The 20,931-nt window shown below is 48.2% G+C and overlaps 2 protein-coding genes across 2 annotated transcripts in view; one reads left to right on the plus strand and one right to left on the minus strand.

Annotated features, from left to right (window-relative positions):
- Nucleotides 1-21: 21 nt before the first annotated feature.
- Nucleotides 22-1,985, minus strand: LOC122393466 (39S ribosomal protein L13, mitochondrial-like). The gene is made up of 4 exons (XM_043389492.1): nucleotides 1,656-1,985; nucleotides 1,136-1,259; nucleotides 736-893; nucleotides 22-495 (listed from the first exon to the last, which is right to left on the minus strand). Exons 1-4 carry the CDS (start codon nucleotides 1,677-1,679, stop codon nucleotides 262-264), a joined length of 540 nt encoding a protein of 179 aa, XP_043245427.1. The 5' UTR covers nucleotides 1,680-1,985; the 3' UTR covers nucleotides 22-261.
- A 172-nt stretch (nucleotides 1,986-2,157) lies between these two features.
- LOC122393472 (NADH dehydrogenase [ubiquinone] flavoprotein 2, mitochondrial-like) overlaps nucleotides 2,158-20,931 on the plus strand; it is a 60,170-nt gene continuing 41,396 nt past the window's right edge. Inside the window, exons 1-4 of the mRNA XM_043389499.1 lie at nucleotides 2,158-2,363; nucleotides 5,921-6,046; nucleotides 11,964-12,151; nucleotides 13,044-13,141. Of these exons, the coding sequence (XP_043245434.1) occupies nucleotides 2,328-2,363; nucleotides 5,921-6,046; nucleotides 11,964-12,151; nucleotides 13,044-13,141 (448 nt within the window). The 5' untranslated portion in view covers nucleotides 2,158-2,327. The remainder of the gene's footprint in view (nucleotides 2,364-5,920; nucleotides 6,047-11,963; nucleotides 12,152-13,043; nucleotides 13,142-20,931) is intronic.

The following is a 20,931-nucleotide window of genomic DNA, read 5'->3' on the forward strand; positions in this document are numbered from 1 at the left end:
CGTTAATATCACCATCATATACCCAGTCACATATTTTCAATATATTCGAAACACTCTAAGTACCACATCCAAATAATCAGACATACATTACCGCATTCAAACGTTCCTACATTCGGGACGAATCCCTGTGAGCCAGCATCATAACACTCTTCACAAACACGTGACTTCTCGTACGTCAAGCTCTCATCCCAGAGTTTGTTCCTCCTCACACCACTCGCACCGCTAACCACGTGACCCGTCTTCACCCACAGTAACACACCCTCACCGGATCACGTGATCGGCCGGGTAGTCGAACACTTTGGGGAAGTCGCGCACCTCTTCCTCCGAGTACGAGTCGAGCCGACGCGGCTGCACGCGCAACTGAGGAATCTGGCTGGTTACGTGACGCAGTAAGTCCTCAGAGACGTGTTCGTCGGGGAACAGGTGGAGCCGGGCCATCAGACCTTTACGGAGCAGGGTGCCACCTACCGCCCGGTGAACGGCCCGCTCCATGATCTGGAAGGGCGGGGTAAGGTCAGGTATGTGAGGGGCAGGGAGCGTGATCAGCAACTGCACGTCAGACTCAGCCTGAAAAGTAGCCATCATGGACTTAATAGCTCACGATAATATCGGCAGTCTGGACCCAAGCATCCTAGTATCTGCGAGCATCCAATCCAGTAGTGGGTAGGTATCAAGTATCCCACAAACGGCCTTTCATTATCGACATCTCGCGTAGATCGTGCATCCCTCTCTCACCTTGGTGGGGTTCTTCTCGTGCAGTTCCCAGGCCAGTGTCCACGTGGCGCCGCCCTTTGGGTAACCGGTGTGGTGGAAGAACACGCGCTGGTACCACTCGGGACCGGGCAGCGCTATGTCACGGCAGTTAATGACCACGACGTGGTCCCCGCAGTCGCCTGGGGGGGGGGGGGGGGGGGTGTCAGGTGAGTGTCAATGAGGACACTAGTCACTAAAAACAGGCATAATAGGGCCTCTGATGACCTCCATCGATTCTAGATGACATCATGCCCAGCAACACAAAGACATCTCGGTCAGCATCTTGAAAATAGCTATACAAAAGCCATGTGCAAAAGGCACTTCATGTCTGCTTGATCTGTCTTTTATTGTGTGAATTAAAAATGAGATTAAACATACTCACTGAGAGGGTGATATATAGGCTTATGCTGTCCTTTCAAATATTTTGCAATAGTTTTTGAAGAATCAAATGGATTTTGCCATTTGGCATCATATATGTGCCAGATGCGAGCAAAAGTTGCCCATTGCTGAAAGAGAAACAAGACCTGTCAGAATTTGGCAAAAATAGGCTAGGGTATATTACAATCACAACAGAATCAATGACAGTAAAATAAAACATAAAATGCCTAAGCTTGCAGGGCTTCAAAATGTCTGACATAGTTATGGTAGCCAGAGACCAGAGTGGTAAATTGGTAATTCAGATGGGTTTTACCAATATCCAAGTATCCAGCATGACTACATATATTTAATTAATATACTTCAAGCCCAATAACAGTGCATGTGAATGATTTGACAAGCCAAAAGACAGTTAAGTATCAGCATCAGAGTACCTACAGCATTGATTGATCATTGATCTCAAAACTGAAACTGCATAAAACTTTAACTGTGCAGCTGAGCTATATTTATTAGGCATCAATCCTCACCTTTGCCCTTTGCATTGATGACATTAACGCTGAACAAAAATGAAGAGTGCAGCGCTGTCAATCTTGATTGTGATGCTCTTCCAGGACACGCAAGCTGAAGATGAAGAAGCAGCCGCTAACCAAAGAGATCGGAATTTTTTTCGTTGATTTCTCACTAAGAAAAATTAAAATGATAATCGTTAGAATATAAATTATGCAATAAGGATACAAACGGCGATTAAATCCAGAGTTTTCCTCAGATCCCAACTCTTGCAATTGAATTGCAACCAAAACCACTGCATCCCACTGGGGGCATTTCCCACTTTTGAATCACCAGCGTCATTGCTGTATGCAAGCATTTGTCCCAGGAACATTTTATTTTAATGTTTCTCATGCAGGAAGAGTCGATGAAAAATTATGTTAAAAAATACAAAACTTATTTTGTGAACATATTTTTTGTGTCAAAGCGAAAATGAAAATAATTAAATCACTCAAAAAAAAACAAAAATATATTTTTCAGAGTCTTTGAAGAAAATCAGCTGTTATATCGACATAAAATGCGCAGGGTTGACGAAAATAGTTGAAAATTTTCGTATGCTTTCCGTGCCTGCCGAAAAGAAGTGCATTGTTTTGATTTTAATTTATATAACCATATTGCAGTCTATTCCATTATTTCAACTCAAATAGCTGAAAATGCTGACATCCGCTCTTCGAGCATTGATGGGAAATGTAAGTAAATCGATTTGTGATCTTTAAATGCCGAACAATGTTATTATATATTTTTGTGGAATATAAATTAAAATATGCATAAGTTTGTCAGTGCAATTTTGCTACATATTTGTTGTAATATTACCATCCATGTGTATCAGTCCCAAGCATTGAAATACGTCTTGGTGCCAGTGCGCATACCTATATAACGTGTAGATTATCATACGTTGGGTTTGTCGGATCAAAAATGACTATCCGTCTCAGCGTTTTTATATTGGGTTCCATGTTATATAGCACAGAGAAGTAGATTCAGACTGTGTAAAATGTTGGCTTGACTATAGTCTGGCAAACCTGATATATACCAGCCTTCTTGTTCACTTGATATTAGTTGAAAATCCACCATTACAGCTAGGCACATAAATTCTTGAGGGATTCATCCAGCTTTACTATCTGAATTATTTTGCAAGACTTGAATTTTCCTTGCTTACCGTTCTCAGTGGATCAACCCAGTCTGAACCCTCCATACAGGTAACTGACTTAATTTCTGTGATGAATTAGAATAAGCAATGAAAACAAAGCAATTTCAAGAGTTAAGTGTGGCAGAGGACTTGTTACATAACACTTCCATGTTCACAAGCACTGTCCACCAAGTGACAGTAAAGGCGGCCGCACACTGGACCATTCGGCGGGCGAGATTCCGCAAAAGCGGAATGTCGTGGGCGACATTCCTACAGCGGCTTTCCGCTTGTTTTCAGCAGTTTACAGGACCATTCGGCGGTGCGATTTTCTAATTAGTATTTTCAGGAACTTTATGTGAAACATTTTATGATAAATATAAACGAATGCAAACTAAATACATTTAAGCAAATACAATATTTGCTTATTTAATGCGATTATGCTATATTTCTGTACAATAAAGTTTTGAATATCTATTAATTTGACATAATTTCTGGAAGGAAGTTACAAAAAAATAAAGCTCGTGATTAATGTAAACAACCGTGTTTGTCGACAAATGCAAGAAACCTAAAGACAATTGTGGAGAGGCACATAGTAACCCATTATTGGAATAACCAATGAAGTGTATAAAAACCATTTAATATGGGGAAAGAAGTGCCGCTACGATTTTTTATCAAGTGAAGTCTATTTCTCGGCTGCTCCATCAATAGTTGGTGAGTTTCAAGTTCCACAATTTCGGGTGTCCGCGGCGTCGCCGCGGAAAAAGCTGAACCGGTCCAGCTTTTTCCGCAACTCCGCGGCTGTTCACGCGCATGCGCACTCTACCCGCGGACAGCTAGCTGGCAGCGGTCGGCTGATAATTTTGTCGTTTCGGCAGCTGATTCGGCGTCCACGAAAGCGTAATGTCGCCACGGAATTGCGTTTTTGCGGAATGTCGCCCGCCGAATGGCCCAGTGTGCGGCCGCCTTAACTGACTAAATATTGCATTCTGGTCAGTGCAGGAACATGGTGTTGAAGGGAACCTTGGCCATTTTTGATAGCTTAGAGAGCTGTATCATCAATATACATATCTATTAAATATTATACATCTATATTAACCCGCGCCCTGCTGGGGGGGGGGGGTGTTTGAACACCCCCCTTGTGGTATTTCGCGAATATCTCAAAAACGGCGGCGCGGAGCGCCGCCGTTTTTGGTACACCTTATCATACATCAATTCTACACATGTTGTGAAAATTTCAAACCAAGGTCATTCAAGGTCAGGTCACCAGGTCACTTGAAGTGACCTCACCTCATAAAAAGTTTCCATGTCTGTCATAGCTACACCGAGTGACCGATCGCTTTGAAACTTTCAGCGATTGCTAAGAGCAATAGCATGTACAAAATGTATATCTCAGAATTTTGACATCGATGACCTAAGGTCAGGTCAATTTTGCGACCTCCCCATTATAAGTCAATGGGAGAAAATTGAAATGCGCTTCTTTTGGACGAAAGACATTATAAACGCTCCCAAACACTGAATTACAAGTGGTTTAGACACACTGAACATGAAAATGGTGTCCGTGACCCCTGTTTATGCCCTGAGGTCATCTTAGGTCACGAATGGTATCTAACAGTTTTTCGCAAATAACTTTTGATAGAGGCATGCTAGAGCGATGAAAACGCCTTAGATGTGTTCAGCTCGACGATACGGATCGACTGATATGCAACATGACCCTTTCCGGTCAGGTCATGACCTTGACCTGAGGTCAAATTTTCAAGTTGACCTTTCAAGGTCAAGTTATAGTTCATTCGATGCGTCTTGACGAGAGGAACACGATGCCGGTAAAAGTAAGCTCGTACAAGGCTTGGATCAAAAGTTATTGCAGAAAAACTGTTTCCGAAAAAATCGGCTATTTTTGCAGTTTTTGCCCCCTGCAGGCAAAACCGTTGACGTTAGGTCAAATCTGAGAAAATTACTCAGAAAGGGCGCTAATAGGGCTATCGAATGCGCTTTTCCGCGGCGCTGTAGCTCTATTGGTTCCCGAGTTATGCGTTGGCTTCTTGGAAATTGTCGACATTCGACCTGGAAATCGGCGAAATTTTGCCTTCAATGACCTCTGGTGACCTGACCTTTGACCTGACCAAAAAATTGACCGAAGTGATTTCCTCATTATTTTTGACGCTCTTTCGAACGCCGCCTTCCGCGTATCGCTACGTGGCCCAGGAGCCGAGTTAGAAGGGGGGGGGGGTGTTCAAACACCCCCCCCAGCAGGGCGTGGAAATCCAGGACCCCCAGCCGGGCGCGGGTTAAAGCATTAAGAATGAAAAGGCTGTTGATATTATTATTCCTATTGGCCATTGCATGTATTTAATTTACAAAGTTTTTTCGTGGAGTTGCTGAACTTAAATTTAACTGAATGAAAACGAAAAAGTAAGAACCCTTAACAATTTGGTATATGAACATGAAAAACAGAAAAATATTCATCTGATATGCAAAACTCTACTAATGCCTTTCCATCTTTTCTTCTATGAAATAGCTTTCATTGAAGAACTTCATCATTTGGCTATTACAATAAGCTGATGGCAACAAATGAAGCTCTTACATAATCACAACACTGTACCTTATATCCTTTAGTTTACTACTATATTTTTCTGCACAAACCCTGGTTCTTTTATAATTCATTTGTTTGAAAGTTCCTCTTATGGGTGGCATATTCAAGTCCTAACACACTTTATCACATGAGGCTTGATTTTAGTTGACCTTGCAATAGAACACATTGCTTCTCTAAGGATCATCAATAAATGTAGCTTGTGTTGCATGTTGATGTTAGTGCAGTGCTCATATGAAAATTGGTCCAAAGCTATCCATGATATGTGTTATATATATTGGCTGTGATTTTAATTAGAAACACTGTCTCTAATGTTGCTGGTTTTCAATTTTCATTAATGTTTCTTTTGAAATAATTTCTGATTATTTAAATAGAGTTCTTGGATGAACTACTCAACGCCAAAACAAACACTGCAGCTATTGTTTAGGTCAGTTTGTACTAATTATCATGCCATGATACACGAGGACAGTTATACCAGTCTTACCAGTTATACCAGGAGAGTTATACCAGTTTTGTGTGTTTGCTGCCGGCAGGCGCGGGGCAGCATCCGGCAGCTGCACCGGTCAGCGCCGGCGGCCAGCGACCAGCTTTTCGTGCACCGCGACTCGGACGCCAACAACCCCGACACGCCGTTTGAGTTCACAGCCGATAACCTCAAGGTAAGCAGCGAGTGTGCAGATGATGCCTTCAGGGTGGCCGTGAGGCTCATAGGCACGCGGAAGTTAACCGTACTTGTATTTATTTCGGTAGAACTGGGTAGAACGTCAAAACACACAAAGGCCACTGGCCAACATGTGCGGATTCATAACATATCCGGTTCATCGTACCATTCTGAAGTCAGCTGTTTTAAATAAAAGTATTTGCCATGTCGATGGTTTTGTCGGTCATGACTTTTTCCGATAAGTCTGAAATTTCAGGTTCACGACACAAACTTGCGAATATGTATCCACGTCGTCATACAAGACTTATCCGATCACCAACTCTGTTCGGTTTGTACCCTGACAAACTGTCTTTTCCCTAACCGCACGCTTTTTTACAACAATTCCGATTCGATGACGGAAATAGGTCGGTGGTGCTGTCTCAAAGAAGCTGTTTCCGATTCTGGCGAACTTGATGTTTGATCGAACTTACCCTTCAAGAAACTTACTCCGCCTCTCTTGCCTAGGAAGTCGGCATCGTTCCCTGGATTCTGCTCTGTCGCTGCTTCCAGCTGAAAAAAAAACACTAATGCTGCTAAGCTGTTTTGCACGCGCCCACCATCTCTGCTCTAATTATGCGATCTAACGAAACTCACTCCATAGTCCATACCCTCGGTCCAGTCGCTGTCACCCAATCCCAGGGGTGTCATGTGACTCTGGCAGAGGCGCCTACGTTGTTTATCGTCGTTAGAAGCAGGGCTGCGGAGTCGATGGATTTTCGGCGACTCCGACTCCGACTCCGGCTTTCAAAAACCAGCTCCGACTCCGACTCCGACTCCGGGCAGAATTGTCGACTCCGACCGACTCCAACTCCCGACTCCGACTCCGCAGACCTAGCAGGGCTGTGGAGTCGACAGATTTTCGGTGACTCCGACTCCGACTCCGGCTCGGGTTTCTAAAATCGACTCCGACTCCGACTCCGACTCCGGTCACAACTGTCGACTCCGACCGACTCCGACTCCGACTTCGACTCCGCAGCCCTGGTTAGAAGAACTCTCAGCCATGACGAATTGCTCAGTCGAAGGCGGAGACATGGGAGTATAATGCTCCTACTATAAGCACGGTTTTTGAACATACTGTTAATGACAGTTAGTGAATAGAAGTGAACGCTGAACACCGAACGATCAATTATGGTGTATTCCTTCCCTCAGTCCTGGCTGGGGCCGCCAGTGGTCTCAATACTTCTTGGAGGACATAGACACCCGATCATCGTTTTCCACTGGTTAATGCCGCCGAACCACCAACTAATGCCGACCTCAGTACAAATGGCCGAACTTCTCATCAGTAAATGGCGCCCCAGCGTCTGAGTCGCGGCCGTAGGAGACATATCAGCGGGCTTACGGCAATCGACAGCGGCCCCTTTGTCCGCTGAGCCATTGTCATGTCTCAAATGGAGCCGCCAGCCGGACCCCGGGGGAGATTTCTGAGCCGTTGTCCAGTGATAAAATTCGTAGAGACGAATTGCTGTTTGTCTGGGGGTCGTTTGGGTCGGCGCCCAGACAGGGCCGTTTTCAGAGGAGTTGTGCTGCCGTCCGGGACGGAATATATGACCCGGCACAGACAGCACATACCCATCGATTACTTTGTTTGTCGTCAGAGGCCTGAGTTTCAGGGCTGCACAGCGAGAGCAGAATTTGTGAGAAGTTTTAGGAAGTCACTGTTGTGATTCTGTTGGATGTCGAACTCCACGCTTGCTTCTATCGAGCAGTTCAGACTCTTTCTGTGTTCTGCGACGAAGCTAACTGGCCATGATGCTGGTGGGCATGTCATGTATGATTGCCGAATTAATACTTTATTTGGGAACTTCGGAAAGGGTGAACGATATCGATTGAAGATTTAGTTTAGTTTAGCTTATTTAATTCATCGTCGACGGGGACACCCCATTTAAAGACGAAGTCATACCTATAATAATACAATACAACACAATGACAAAATCGTTAAAATCACGAAGAGCAGCTGCACATTTAGCGGCTTCTCACATAGTCAACGACACATCTCCTGAATGTGCTAAAACCATCGAAAAACATATCAGATGTCGGCGAGGCTCTAAAATATTCATTGATCAGACGTGGTGCCCTCGTAAACAGACCATCTCTGACTGTACACACACGTGCATATGGTACTTGAAATAGCGATAGTTGGCGACCTAACCTAACAGGTACAGATATACAAAAACTCCGTAAAATAAAAGCCGAATCGATCCTCCCTTTAAAAACATTGCGGATGAATAAAATGTCATGCTGCACCCTTCGAGAAGACAGTGCACTCATCCGAAAGTGCCGAAGCAGGGCAGTGTAGTCCAAACTTTGAGAGGCTATGGCCGGGGGAGAGCATCGGTTCAGCCAGATCAAAAATTTGTGTTGAACTCTCTCGAGTCTGTCTGTGTTTGTTTTTGATGCCCCCGACCAAACAACACTACCGTACTCGAGAATTGATCGAACATGTGCGTAGTACGCGACCCGTATGGACGATACATTAATTTGACGGCCAGTTTTAGGCTTTTGAAAAGTCCGAATCAGAAGCCCAAGTGCCCGGTTCGCTTTCTTGACGGTGCTTTCAATGTGGGAGGAAAAGGTAAGTTTTTGATCCAGGATGACACCGAGGTCCCTGATGGTGTCCACATGCTCGAGGGCAGTGTTTCCAATGAAATAGCTTCTTAAAATGGGGGACTTTTCGAAAAGACTTACATTTACTTGGGTTGAGTTTAAGTTTCCAAAGCTGGGACCATTTGCACAGCCTTTCTTTCCAGATCCTCCTGCAGGAGGTCTGCATCGGCTGTGCTGTGAATTTTCCTATAAATTTTGACGTCGTCTGCGAACATGAGACACGGAGATCTGATTTGGTCCGGAAGATCGTTAATAAATATAGCGAATAGCAGTGGGGATAACAGTCCGCCCTCCGGTGTCCCGGAAGATGACAATGTTCATCCTTTCCACGACTTGGATCTTGTCTTTTCCGCCAATCTATGGACATAAGGTCAGCAGTTTGGTGTCGCTTGAATCTGGCCCCGCTGCCGCTGTTTCTGGCTACTGGGGCCCTCTGCTGTATAATTGTCTCACGCCGACTGTTGCTCACTGCTTATCATTTTTTTTACGCATGAATATTAGATATGCAAGGATACTGATTGTCGATTGAAGTTTGAACCGTGATTATTTAGATTCTGGATTGAACAATGATTATCCCACTTTGTTATGACCATTTTTGGGTTTTACTTTATGACACTTCTTTATTAGGTATCGCTTACCACCTTACAAGCCTCATACTCAGAACAAATGACGTCCGTTTTTACCCTGCGTGTTCCCGGTTTGTAACCCGACGTATTTCAACGTCAGCCTGGCCGTCCGCTGGTTTGTGGAATCGGTGTATCTACTGAGCGGTGGCCGACCGGCTGTCTAACACGGCTCTGCCGGCTGTCGGACACGGCTTTCCCGTGTTGTACCGACGTCTGGAGCCGTAACAGACGGCTGTAACTGTCGAGCAGCAGCGGCTGTCTGCCGGCCGGACCGCGACTGCCGGGGCTGGCCACGCACCGGTGGACGCTGGGAGGAAAGAATGCAAATACCGAGAAGCTAAGATGGATTCAACCTAATTTATCACTACCATATTCCTTATATCTTGAATAATTATTATGTCTCATTAGGATTACTAGGATTTTTTATGTCATAATCTTCGCTCAAATGCATCTAACTATGCCTGCTATTTCACAAAGGCAGGTTAGCTTTGCGCACTATGCGCCAGTTTGGTTTGTCGAAATGAAACAGCTCAATTAAGCCCTCTCATTTTTCAACCTCATCAGCAAAATCATTTGAAGGCCTGTAGTTTTTAGTAAAGTGTCTGTAGGTAGCTTGTGAGCGATGGGCTGATGGTGTGTCGATATGAAGCCATCCTCAGTCGGTGGTCGAAGAATCGTGCCGCCCTCGTGTGTCCCCCTACTTTCTGTCGCGTGTCGCGGCCCGTAACGATCTGACAGCACGCCGGTCGGCGCTGACCGCAACAGGCGGGCGGGACGTGGAACTTATATGGTCTTGGGGCGTGGGTGGGTCGCGTGCCCTGCGCCCTACCCCGCCGGGTGGTTGATGTTTTATATTTCATCGTGCTGCTGTGTTGCCTTCTGCTGCCGAAATCACGGTCAAAGGTCAATAACTTCAGGAACTCTTAAGGATTACCTGTGGCTAACTCCTGAGGGTTATTTTATCAATCACCAGTGATCCCCTCCGCTCATTTGTCTTAAAGGTAGTGTGCCACCTTCGAATGATTTCCCATTTTATTTTTCCTAGGATAAGAAGCGTCTGTTTTTATCTAATATCGCAAAAAATCAAAAATGGGCCTAAAATAGTGCCTTTTTCGCCTAAAAGTTTATCGGTTTTTCGATATGTATAACAACTGTAGTGGGCTGACCTGCAAACAGGCGTCGGCAACCAGTGTCCCAAAATATGTCGATTTGGGTGGGAAACGACATCCAAATGAAAATCATTTTCCACTTTCACCTCCAGTTTTCAAGCCAAATTTTTCACTCCCAATTCCACCGAGAAAGAACAATTGCGTGAATGGTTGTTTTGCATAGTCTGTCACAATTGTAGATAGATTAATGTTTTTCTTCATTTTCTTTCCCACTCTTTTTGGGCCTTACCTGACCGACGATTTTTCACTCTGATCCTTTCTTTGGTCAAACATTTTCCCCTCTGACACCCAAGCAAAAATAAAATTTTGGGACACTGTCGGCAACAATCACGAATGCGGCGCACATGTGACAATAAGCAAAGGTCATTATAGAGTTACGACGTACGGGAATGAGTTATCAGCTGTCTAATCGTAAACAACACAATGTCGAATTTAAACTGTAAGCCTGTATTGGTATTGTTTCTTTAATTTGGCTGTCAAACATTAATTTATGGTTTGAAATATTATTTTATGTAAAATAATTGATATGAAACAGCCGTCTCTAAAGTTATGGCCCCATCTCACCACATGAAAGTGGCAGAAATGACAATCAGCTGACGCATTTTTCTTGGCCGAAGTTAGAGCGCGCGGCCCGACGCACCACCACCGCACCACAAAGTATGGGCAGAAGCCGCGCCCAAAGCCAGGGGCGGTAACGTGAGGTAGCCGAGTCGGGGCAGCGTGCGCTGACCCAAGCCGGGGCCGCGGCTTTGGGCGCGGTCTACCGCATCCCCGCGGGCAGCCCCGGGCTATCACATGACACCGGGAGGACGCGCGGCCCCGGCTTGGGTCAGCGCACGCTGCCCCGACTCGGCTACCTCACGTTACCGGGGCCCTGGCTTTGGGCGCGGTCTACCGCACCACCTAACAGGCGTGTTCGAAACCGCAGGAGATGATGATGAACGGGTTTATCGAAACTTGATTGGATGAGCCTATCGGTAATAGCGATTTCAGTGTGTGCATTTATTGTTCATAGTGGTGTGAAATGTGGTTGGGGTACGACCGACAACCCGTCGGGGCGAATTTCGCACTGGGGTACTCAAAATTTGAAGAATTTAAGACGTTTCCATGAGTTTTGAAGGTATGGATAAGTTCTAAAAATCCGGTTCTCCTTATCTGGGCCATTAACTCCATACGGTCCAGGAAAGCTGGCACACTACCTTTAAGTCTCCAGTCAACCTGGATTGATCAAACCATAGACCTCTGTGTCTTTATATCATATGCAGAGGTCATGGTCAAATGTTTTAGAAGCGCTGAGCAGCAGAAGAGCAGGATTATATGCACTTTCTTCGGGGCCGCTCCTGATAAGGTGGCCTGTGACTGCAGCGCTTTTCTCTGTGCCGTGTGCCCTCTCGCTGTGTGCGTTGGTTCACTGCCGCTGGAGGAAGTCGTGCCTCGCTCTCTGACTCGTGTCTCCCACTGCCCCGTCTTCTTGCAGCGGGCCGATGCCATCATCTCCATCTACCCTGAGGGCCACCAGCGGGCGGCCGTGATCCCCCTGCTGGACCTGGCACAGCGGCAGCACGGCTGGCTGCCCATCTCAGCCATGCACGCCGTCGCCAAGATGCTCGACATGCCCAACATGCGGGTGTACGAGGTGGCTACCTTCTACACCATGTTCAACAGGTGAGTGGTACTGGTGACGAGACACCAATATTTACGTGGGGTGTCACAGCGGCTGGGCTCTGTCGCTTTACGTTCTATCATATTGGATTTTCCATTAGTCTGCCGTGTTTCCACCGGTTTCGTCTTGTGTTAGTCGTCAACATACGCATCCCCAGCGCTAGTCGCTTGCCGTTCGATCAGCTCTCGTCTTTTCAGGTTACCAGTCTCAGCCCTCGACGTTACGCCTTCCCCAGTACGGCCACGAGTCGTAATGTGTCGTTAGCCCTTCCTATAGATCGTACTGTTTCGGGCCCAACTCCTTTCCTAGTTGTATTGTGTCGATAGGAAGCCATCGTGATACCTTTACTGACCGGTGTGTTCAGAATTACCTAGCGCCGATAGCCCCACGATAATTCTGGATATAAATGTTCGGGAGTCGAACCTTTTGGCTATTGGCCTGGCTTATGTTGGGGAAGGGACTTATATATGCGCCAGATTGCCTACCATTTGTCATATTGATGTATGATCGCCACACAATGACTAGTGGATCGATAGCATTTACTGAGCAATGAATGATGACCCTATCCATTGCTGCAATTGGTATACTTCAAGTCGTTTTGTATTCGCGTAATTCGTGCTTATTTTTACCTTATATTGCATTATTCTGAATCACAAAAGGAATGTAAAGGTGCGCACGAAGTGGTTCTAAATCTCGTATGTATACTGTGACCCATGTGACCTCTGTAGGCACCATGTGAGCCATGTATTACCACATCACGTCATGCAGCATTACCCGTTTTAACTATACTGTGACCTATATGACTACACGGGAACTCACCGGGCAAGTATCACGTTCAGTCATGCGGCACCCTTTTCAAGCTATATCCCTGATAACCTCCCTCTGGCCTTGCAGGAACCCGGTGGGCAAGTTCCACGTTCAGCTGTGCGGCACCACCCCGTGCTGGCTCTGTGGCTCCGATGATATCATGGCCGCTATCCAGAAGAAGCTCGGTAAGTAACCGCCATCGCTGTCGGCATCGGCTCGAAATCCGCTGTCGTCAGTTCAGATAGTTGAAAATCCTTCCGTGGGATTGTAAGACAGCTGAAAATCCCTTTCGCGCGTGAAACAGTGGGAGGTTCCTACTGCACAGTGCGAAACAATTGAAATCCCTCCTGTCGGTGGAGACGAATTGACCTTTATTCTGCTATGACATGTTTGATACTGCGAACTGCCATGGGGATGGAAGCCCAGCATCATCCCCTCGGCGATCGGCGCCTGTGAATCTAGAGGACCCGTTTCATTGATCACCTCAAGGGGTCTGCCTTGCTCTCGCTTTTGCGCATATTTACAATCATAGGAAATCTATTGTTTTCTAAAAGGCGTAAGTACTTGACAACGTTTAGAACACCGCGCCACAGCCTTCAGCGCCAGTATTCAAATGTTGGTGAGCTGAACTTAAGTCACTTAGGGTCAGCATGTTTCTAAAAATGTAAGGAGTAGTAATTAAAAACTGTAAAACTATTGACTACAAGACATAGACATAGACATTTATTTCGCTCAAGATCCGACAATTTCGGGTTTTCACTTGCGCACGTCCGGTTGGTAAAATTGCACTAAAAATAGGATAACACATGTACCACACACCAATATCCATCCACATAAAATTGGAGACACATGCATACACGCAGCTCAACTCTTTAGTCCGGTTCACGCCGTACAAATCGGTAGAGTGCTTTCCTGAATGAGTCGTGATCTCTTCTGCCCTGGCACACATCATTGTACATTTGTACGCCACTATACGCAAGCTGGCGCCTACCAGTCTCTGTTCGAATGGCTGGTAGTCTCAGCCGATTGTTCTGTCGTGTCTGGTGGTCGTGTCCGTGTTGGCGGTCTGCGTCCGTGATAATATCGTGTAATGCCTGGGGAAGCTCTGATGCCAGCACTTTGCTGACCATCTGGACGCGGTGGTATTGAGCAAGTTGAGATGCTGTTAGCCATTTGAGGTCTTTGAGCACTCCAGAAATATGTTCAAACTTTTTCTTTCCGCTGACCACTCTCGCTCCAAAATGTATGATTTTCTGTATGCGATGGAGTTCTGTTTTTGTGCACGTGCTATAGATGGACAAACAGTATCTAACGGCAGACATAACCAGAGCGCTGACCAGTGGCTTGAGCGAGGTTTTTGGAAGGCTATGCTTTGCATGCGTCAGCGCAACCAGAATGCCACTGCATTTTCCTACCACGTGGTCTACATGATCTACGTATGTCAGGTGCCTATCCATATAGAGTCCTAAATTCTTAACTACGCGGGATTCCTCGATGGCTGTGCCGCAGAAGTTTACCGATATCTTCGGCTGGTTTTTCAGCATCGCCCTCGTTCCGAAAAGTATCATTTGCGTTTTCGCGGCATTGACCTTCAGCCGGTTTTCATTGAGCCAATTTGCGAGTTGATCGAGAGCGCGTTCGAGAGTTGTGATCATCGCGTTAAGATGTTTCTTTGGTCCGGTTATAAGAAGTTGGGTATCGTCTGCGAACTGAATAACTTCTACATCATCAACGTAAAGCCCAATATCATTCACATAGATGGCGTATAGAATACAACTAAGAGAACCGCCCTGGTATACAGATACACCGCTGTCATTGGGTAAAGTGTCGGACATGATCGGCTCTCCCTCACCCGCACTGACTTTGACCTGTTGAGAGTGGCCGGCCAAGTAGCTCGCGAACCAAGTCACATCGATGCCATACAGTGCTAGCTTCGTGAGTAATCGCTGGTGGTCTACGCTGTCAAAACATTTAGACAGGTCGAGCAACACTAAAATGCTAACACTGCCTCCGTCCATCGCTCGATAAATGCGCTCAGTCACTACAGCTAAAGCGGTCTCTGTAGAGTGCGACGCCCTGTAGCCATGCTGATGGTGTGTGAACAGACCGTTGTCTCTGAAGTATTGAGCCAGCTGTTGCTGCACGACGCGCTCAATCACTTTCATTGGAGCTGGCAGTACAGACACAGGGCGATACTGAGACGGCTGCGACGGTTTGGGTGTTTTGGGTAATGGTGTGATGACTGCATGTTTCCATGCCGTTGGTATTTCGCCACTAGACAGACTAGAGTTGATAATATTGAGCAAGACAGGCCCGATACCATAAAAGAATTTCTGCATCATTTGCACACTTATACCCTGAAGACCCGTGGCTGTCGATGGTTTCATGCTGTGCACGACAGTCATCAGCGTATCAATGTCCACAGTATCCACCTTAAACTGACAGGTATGGACCCGTGGCAGTCTCACCGGCTGGGTGCGAGACGGTACTGGCACGCTATTGGCAGTCTCTCGCCCCATCTGAGAGAAGAATGCATTTAGTGTGTTTGGTGTGACGTGCGGTACATCACAAGCTCCCTTTTTGTCGCCTATAATCGGCTTCAACACACGCCACATTTTTGCAGGACCTGCTTTCTTGCACTCATTCTCTAGATAGGAGGCCTCGTCTGACCTGATTGCGGCTCGGCACTGGCGGTTGAGAGCCTTGTACCGCTCGCGTCCGGCGGCCGATGTATCTGCGAGCGCACGGCGCCGGCTGGTCATCAGGTCACGGGTAGCCGCGGTCACAGGTAGCGCCCCCTGTGGTCTCACCCGCACTCGCCGTATCGGTGCTACCGTGTCCAAGGCTCGGGTAAACACGGCCACAAATGACTCCCACGCCGCCTCAGTGCTGCCACTCAGCCACACCCCGTTCCAGTCAATGCGCGACAAGTAGACATTGAACTCGGTTGAGTCAACGCTGCCCAGGCAACGCTTTCGGATAGAGACACTTCTGTGAGCGCGGCTCTTGCAGTTTTGTCGTATCATTATCCTAGTGTAGTCGTGCGGGCCTCCTAAATGGCACCGAGTAACACCGGATCTCACAACGTTTCCGCTCTGGCCAGTTGCGATAACGTCAATCAATGAGGCAGCTGGTCGGTATGTTGGCCTTTTCAAATTGACAGGCACTAGGCCGTTCAAGCGCAACACTTCCATTAGTCTGACGCCCGGTGATTTGTTCTTCAGTAGACACGCGTTAAAGTCACCTGACAGTATCACATGCTTGCGTGGGTGAGCTGTCATCATGTAGTTTAACTGGGCGTTCAGGTCATCTAGGTCTGCAGTTACTTGATGTACCGTGTTGGTGGGGTGTCTGTAAGCTGATGCGAACAGGATCTGCCGACCATTTCCCGACTGTATCTGCGCCCAGATTATCTCCAAATTCGACTGTTCTTGATTTTCTGTCACTGGTGTGGGCAATACCACAACCTTGAGTGTTTCTTGCGCCAAAATTGCTACACCGCCGTGGCCTGCCGCTAACTTGCTCTGTTTAGGGCGGTCGGCGCGGTAGAGCTGATAGCCCGGGACATTCAGCAGTCGGCTCGGGGTGTTGGTGGAAAGCCAAGTTTCACATAGCCCGAGTATGTGAAAACCGTATACATCTTTGATCACCGCACGCAGATCCGGTAGTTTGGGCTTTAACGATTGGATGTTGAGCTGTCCGATTATCAGCGCCCGCCGGTCCGTGTCGCCGTGTCTCGCCCAGTTAACACCGCCGCGGCGGCCCCGGTAGCGGGTCCGGGTTCGGCGTCCTCCGGTATCGCCTGAGGCTAGCGCCGGTCGGGTGAGAGGGCAGTCAGGGACCTGTCCAGGGTCGGCACCTGTCGGACCTCGCCCTGGTGTGCTCCCTGTCCGCGGTCCTCTACCCGCCTCCCCGCCTCTGCAGTCCGCGGCGTCGGGCCGGCGGCGGCGCGCTCTCGGCTGGCCGGTAGCTGGTGTGGCAGCAGCTATCAGTGTCGCCATGGCGTAGGCAAACAGCAGTGAACGGAGGAGCTCGTGACGCATTGTGATTGTGAGGAGTTCCCACAGCTACTGGTCAGTTCGAGTCTTGTCACTGGTCGGTGACCCAGCCAACTTTGTGAGTATCGGGTTCTGTTCACAAACAGCTATAAACCCTGTAAAATTTGCTTAAATTTGGTGAATGAGAATGCGCATAGCCTTTCCCTCGCAACCCGCCGAATATATCAGAATGGATAAGCGGACCAATCTCCTGAGGCTGCCGTTTTGTCTTCATGACGTGGCTGCGTTCTATCTTCATTGGAGCCCGGTGAGGCATCTGTTAAACCGTTATCCTTGGCCCGCCTCCATGTAAAGAGGGTATATTTCATGCAGCTTGAGAGCGCCCGCTTTGCGCCTGGCCTGTATCCCTTTTGGGATTCTGCGCTCTTCTCTTATCACGCCAATTTTATTTATATCCCGGAGCTCTATTGTTCCATGTTTTAGGTCATGAGGCCATGTAATATATTTCCGTGTCTCTATTTTCTCCTAAGCTATTGTGCCACCCGGGTCCCGGGGCTTGTGTTATATCGTTTTTGTTCTCCCAGGATGCCAGCAGCATATTGCAGCTCTGTGCTTTCATTACGACGCAATTGCGGTGGTGCGGTGCTATTATTTCCCCAGCTTCTGTTGGCGTCTGCCATTGGGGAGAGCGGAGAAGTGGGAAAGACGCGGGGTGGAGATTCTTGGAAGGGGGGGGGGGTCTGTGGGGAGGCGGATGGGAAGAGAGTGTCCGCTGTGGGCTCACCGTCGCCACTTTCCATCGCTCTCACCCGGAGTCCAACACGGGAAGGCCTCAACTGTCTACGATTAACGCCACTAGAACACAGTTCCACCGTTACCTTGCTGTCCCTTGCAACGACAAAACTACGGGTGAATTGTGTAGTTGAATTAACCTTACAAAAGTAGCATTGAGCTAACTACCTGCCAGTTATAATACTCGTATATCCCAGTGGGTATGACAGTTGTGTTGCGCTGTGGCTCGCCCTATGAGATCACTCGCCATTCAACACTCCTGGTAAGGACGATTAAGATTACCCTCCCACCCGATAGCACTGCCTGTGAATCAGGAGCTCTACCATCGGCACCCGTAAAACCCATATACCTGACCTACCCGACTAGCTCCGTCCTGCGGCCGCTGGGTTCAATAGTGTTGTTACTGGAGCCGAGTGACAGTCGCCCAGTGATTTGTTTTGAGCGAGCGGCACGGCACGACCCGTTCCGTTCGTGACAGTGCTCTTTTAATGACAGTGCGGCGACGAAAACACGCCGAAACACGGTAGTTAAATCCAGCACCGGTGATTCCAATCGAGCAGAGTGCTTACTGAGTTTACATTGGTTTCCAATTGTAAGAAAAGGCCGCAATAAGTAAAATTAAATGCTTTCGTTTCTTCTCGATGAAGGCTATATTCAGTATTCACGATTCTGAATGTTTGCTAGAGGATGTGAAGTTTGGGTGTTTTAGGCTCTACCTTCACTCACATATCGCATTCACATTCACCCACATTCACAAAACATTCAATCGACGGTGACAAGCTACCTTAGCTGGTGTGGTCGCCAATCTGAGCTGTGCAGGCTTGTAGGTCAACAGTTTCTCGAGCCATACGTCCTGGATTATACCGCTCTGAATGGTCCGCATTTCACGCGCTGACACACCACGTAACACTGAAATATTCACAAACTCGCTCAGAAACAAGCTCGTTGGCAGCGCAATCCGAGAAATGCGCTGCACTTAGCCGAAATGGTTCGTTCCCAGAGATGGCACGATTTGACGAATCCAATCTCGGCGCTGGCTGGTACTCGAGGTGGCTTTAGCAGCTTCCTGGACGGGCTGCGGCAGCTCGACTGGCTGTGACAGCTCGATGAGCTCTTCCGACTCGAGCCGGCGAATCGAGCCAGTCAGTGTGCGGAATGTCAGTCCCACCGGTCACAAGGGCTTTATTCAGACATCACAGATACCCTGAGCCATCTGTCTCTGACGAAAGCTACCTGTCCATACTTCCATCTCGTCCAGAGCTACCTATCAATCCCACCAGATTACTGACTAAAGCCACTCATCCATCCCCTCGCCTAGATCTGTCTGTCCACCTGAGACCCGTCTGTCCGCACAACCCTCTGTCTGTCTGCCCGTCCATCCGTCTGTCCGTCTGCCCGTCTATCCCTCTACCCGTCTACCAGTCTGTCCGGCCATCCGTCTGCCGATTTTCGTCTATTCGTCAGTCCGTCAGCCGTGTGTTATTGTTTGCGTGCCGGCTGCCTCTCCAGGGAAGGAGAGAGGGATAAATAAGGGAGTCCGGCACCGACTCTCCGCCCCTGAACGTGGCCGGGAGATTGCCTGTCTGCGAACCGAGCCGGGGTGTCAGTGGCACGAACCGTTCAGAGGCGGCGCTGGTCGGTAGCCGCAAGATCCGTTTTTGCCGTCTTTTCCTGGAATGAGACGATGTTCTTACAATTGGCTTTACCAGTGTGTCTAGGAGGCATGATTTTACGTCATTTTGAACAAAGCGTCGACCCCATCAGAGGAAATCATTTTATTTAGTTATTTTTATTACAATTCACATCCTTCTTGGAAAGAATATCGTAATGTAGTTTCGCCACGGTAAACGTAAGCGTCTCGTAACCATTTCACCGACAGTGACCCACCAGGCTATCTACCGGCTCCCCGCGGCTCCAGCCGGCCGTTCGCCGTAATGTCGGCAGACCATTCCCGTTTTCTGATAGAGCGTTGCTAGTGCCCCGGGCAGACTGAGCCGGCGGCGCTGATACATCAGTGGCGCTCCGCCGACTGCGGCGGCTGTGACGCACAGTGCGCCATTGGGGATCGCTGATATCACAGTCGGATCTGGAATGGGCTACCATTAGCGGGGACGGTGTCAAAGGTCTCCATGGTGGTCCGCGATGTCATGACATTTGGGGTCCCTTGGCAGTCACTAGCACAGATGCAGTTATAGAAGCTGCAGTTCGGCACGACGATATTATCTGCGGGCTCGATATCGGGTAAAATGGACTGTTTTAAACACTGCACGATCTCCTGAGTTCTGTCCCGCCCACCTATCCAGACTTCAGCGGTGCTTCATACACCAATGCCTAGCTACGGATCCTCAGTGCGGGAGGGACGAGCCCTGGAGAACCCCTGACCCCCCTCTCCCCGAGCTGAGCTCCTCGAGTACCCCTGACCTCCGGTGGCCTCCCCGGAGGCAGAGCCTAAGGGCCTCTCGGGCGGACGAGTTGTGGGATTGGATAGCGCCTCGATGACCACTGGAGGGAGCGATATGGTGACCGGCTGTCTCTCCAGAGTCCCGCCGCCGGCACTCCGGGCCTCCGGGCGTGGTCCGGACGCGGGCACTCCGGACCTCCGGCTGTGGTCCCGCCGACGCTTCTCAGCAGAGCGGCCAATGTGGGCTGATAATTGGAACGACCTCTCGCTTTTTTCATAACCTTTATGTTAAGTGTTTTTATCTCTGTTGAACTTTGGCTTCATTAGTTTTGGTTGGTTTCCCTAATCCATTTGAAAGTACTTGCTGTTACCTATTTCCTCGGCTGTTGAATTTGATAGTTGACCTTATCATTATATTATAAATTTATTTGCCTGCTGGCTGCTTCTCTCAACTCTCCCAGAGAAAATACTGGTGTAAATCATAAATGCGAATTGGGAATCCATCACAGGGACTCATCACCACTGTCTTTCGTACAGACATCGATCAGCTGGTGATCGGTCATCCGACCAGTCCACAGGTATTACTGGCTGACAGCTAATATTGAGCGTGCTCAAACCGTGCTGCTCTGTAAAGTTTGACCGGCCAATGACGTCATACGGTGTGGTCTACGCTGAAAATAGCCGGCAGTATCCGGCGGCGTCACTCGCTCACCGGCAGCCGGAGGCTATCCGTTACTCTCGTGTCAAAATGTCTCCTTCGTCCCCACCAGGGACCGCGCCAGAC

Source organism: Amphibalanus amphitrite, unplaced genomic scaffold, assembly GCF_019059575.1.
Source record: "Amphibalanus amphitrite isolate SeventyFive unplaced genomic scaffold, NRLGWU_Aamphi_draft 000024F_arrow, whole genome shotgun sequence".
NCBI classification, from domain to species: Eukaryota; Metazoa; Arthropoda; class Thecostraca; order Balanomorpha; family Balanidae; genus Amphibalanus; species Amphibalanus amphitrite.

Excerpts from the sequence above, each read along its gene's own strand:
- LOC122393466 (XM_043389492.1), bottom strand. The coding sequence starts at position 1,679 with ATGTCATCAATGCAAAGGGCAAAG. Across the intron at positions 1,260-1,655 it reads CATCAATGCAAAGGGCAAAG|CAATGGGCAACTTTTGCTCG; the intron begins GTGAGGATTGAT and ends TTTCTCTTTCAG. Across the intron at positions 496-735 it reads ACGAGAAGAACCCCACCAAG|ATCATGGAGCGGGCCGTTCA; the intron begins GTGAGAGAGGGA and ends CCGCCCTTCCAG.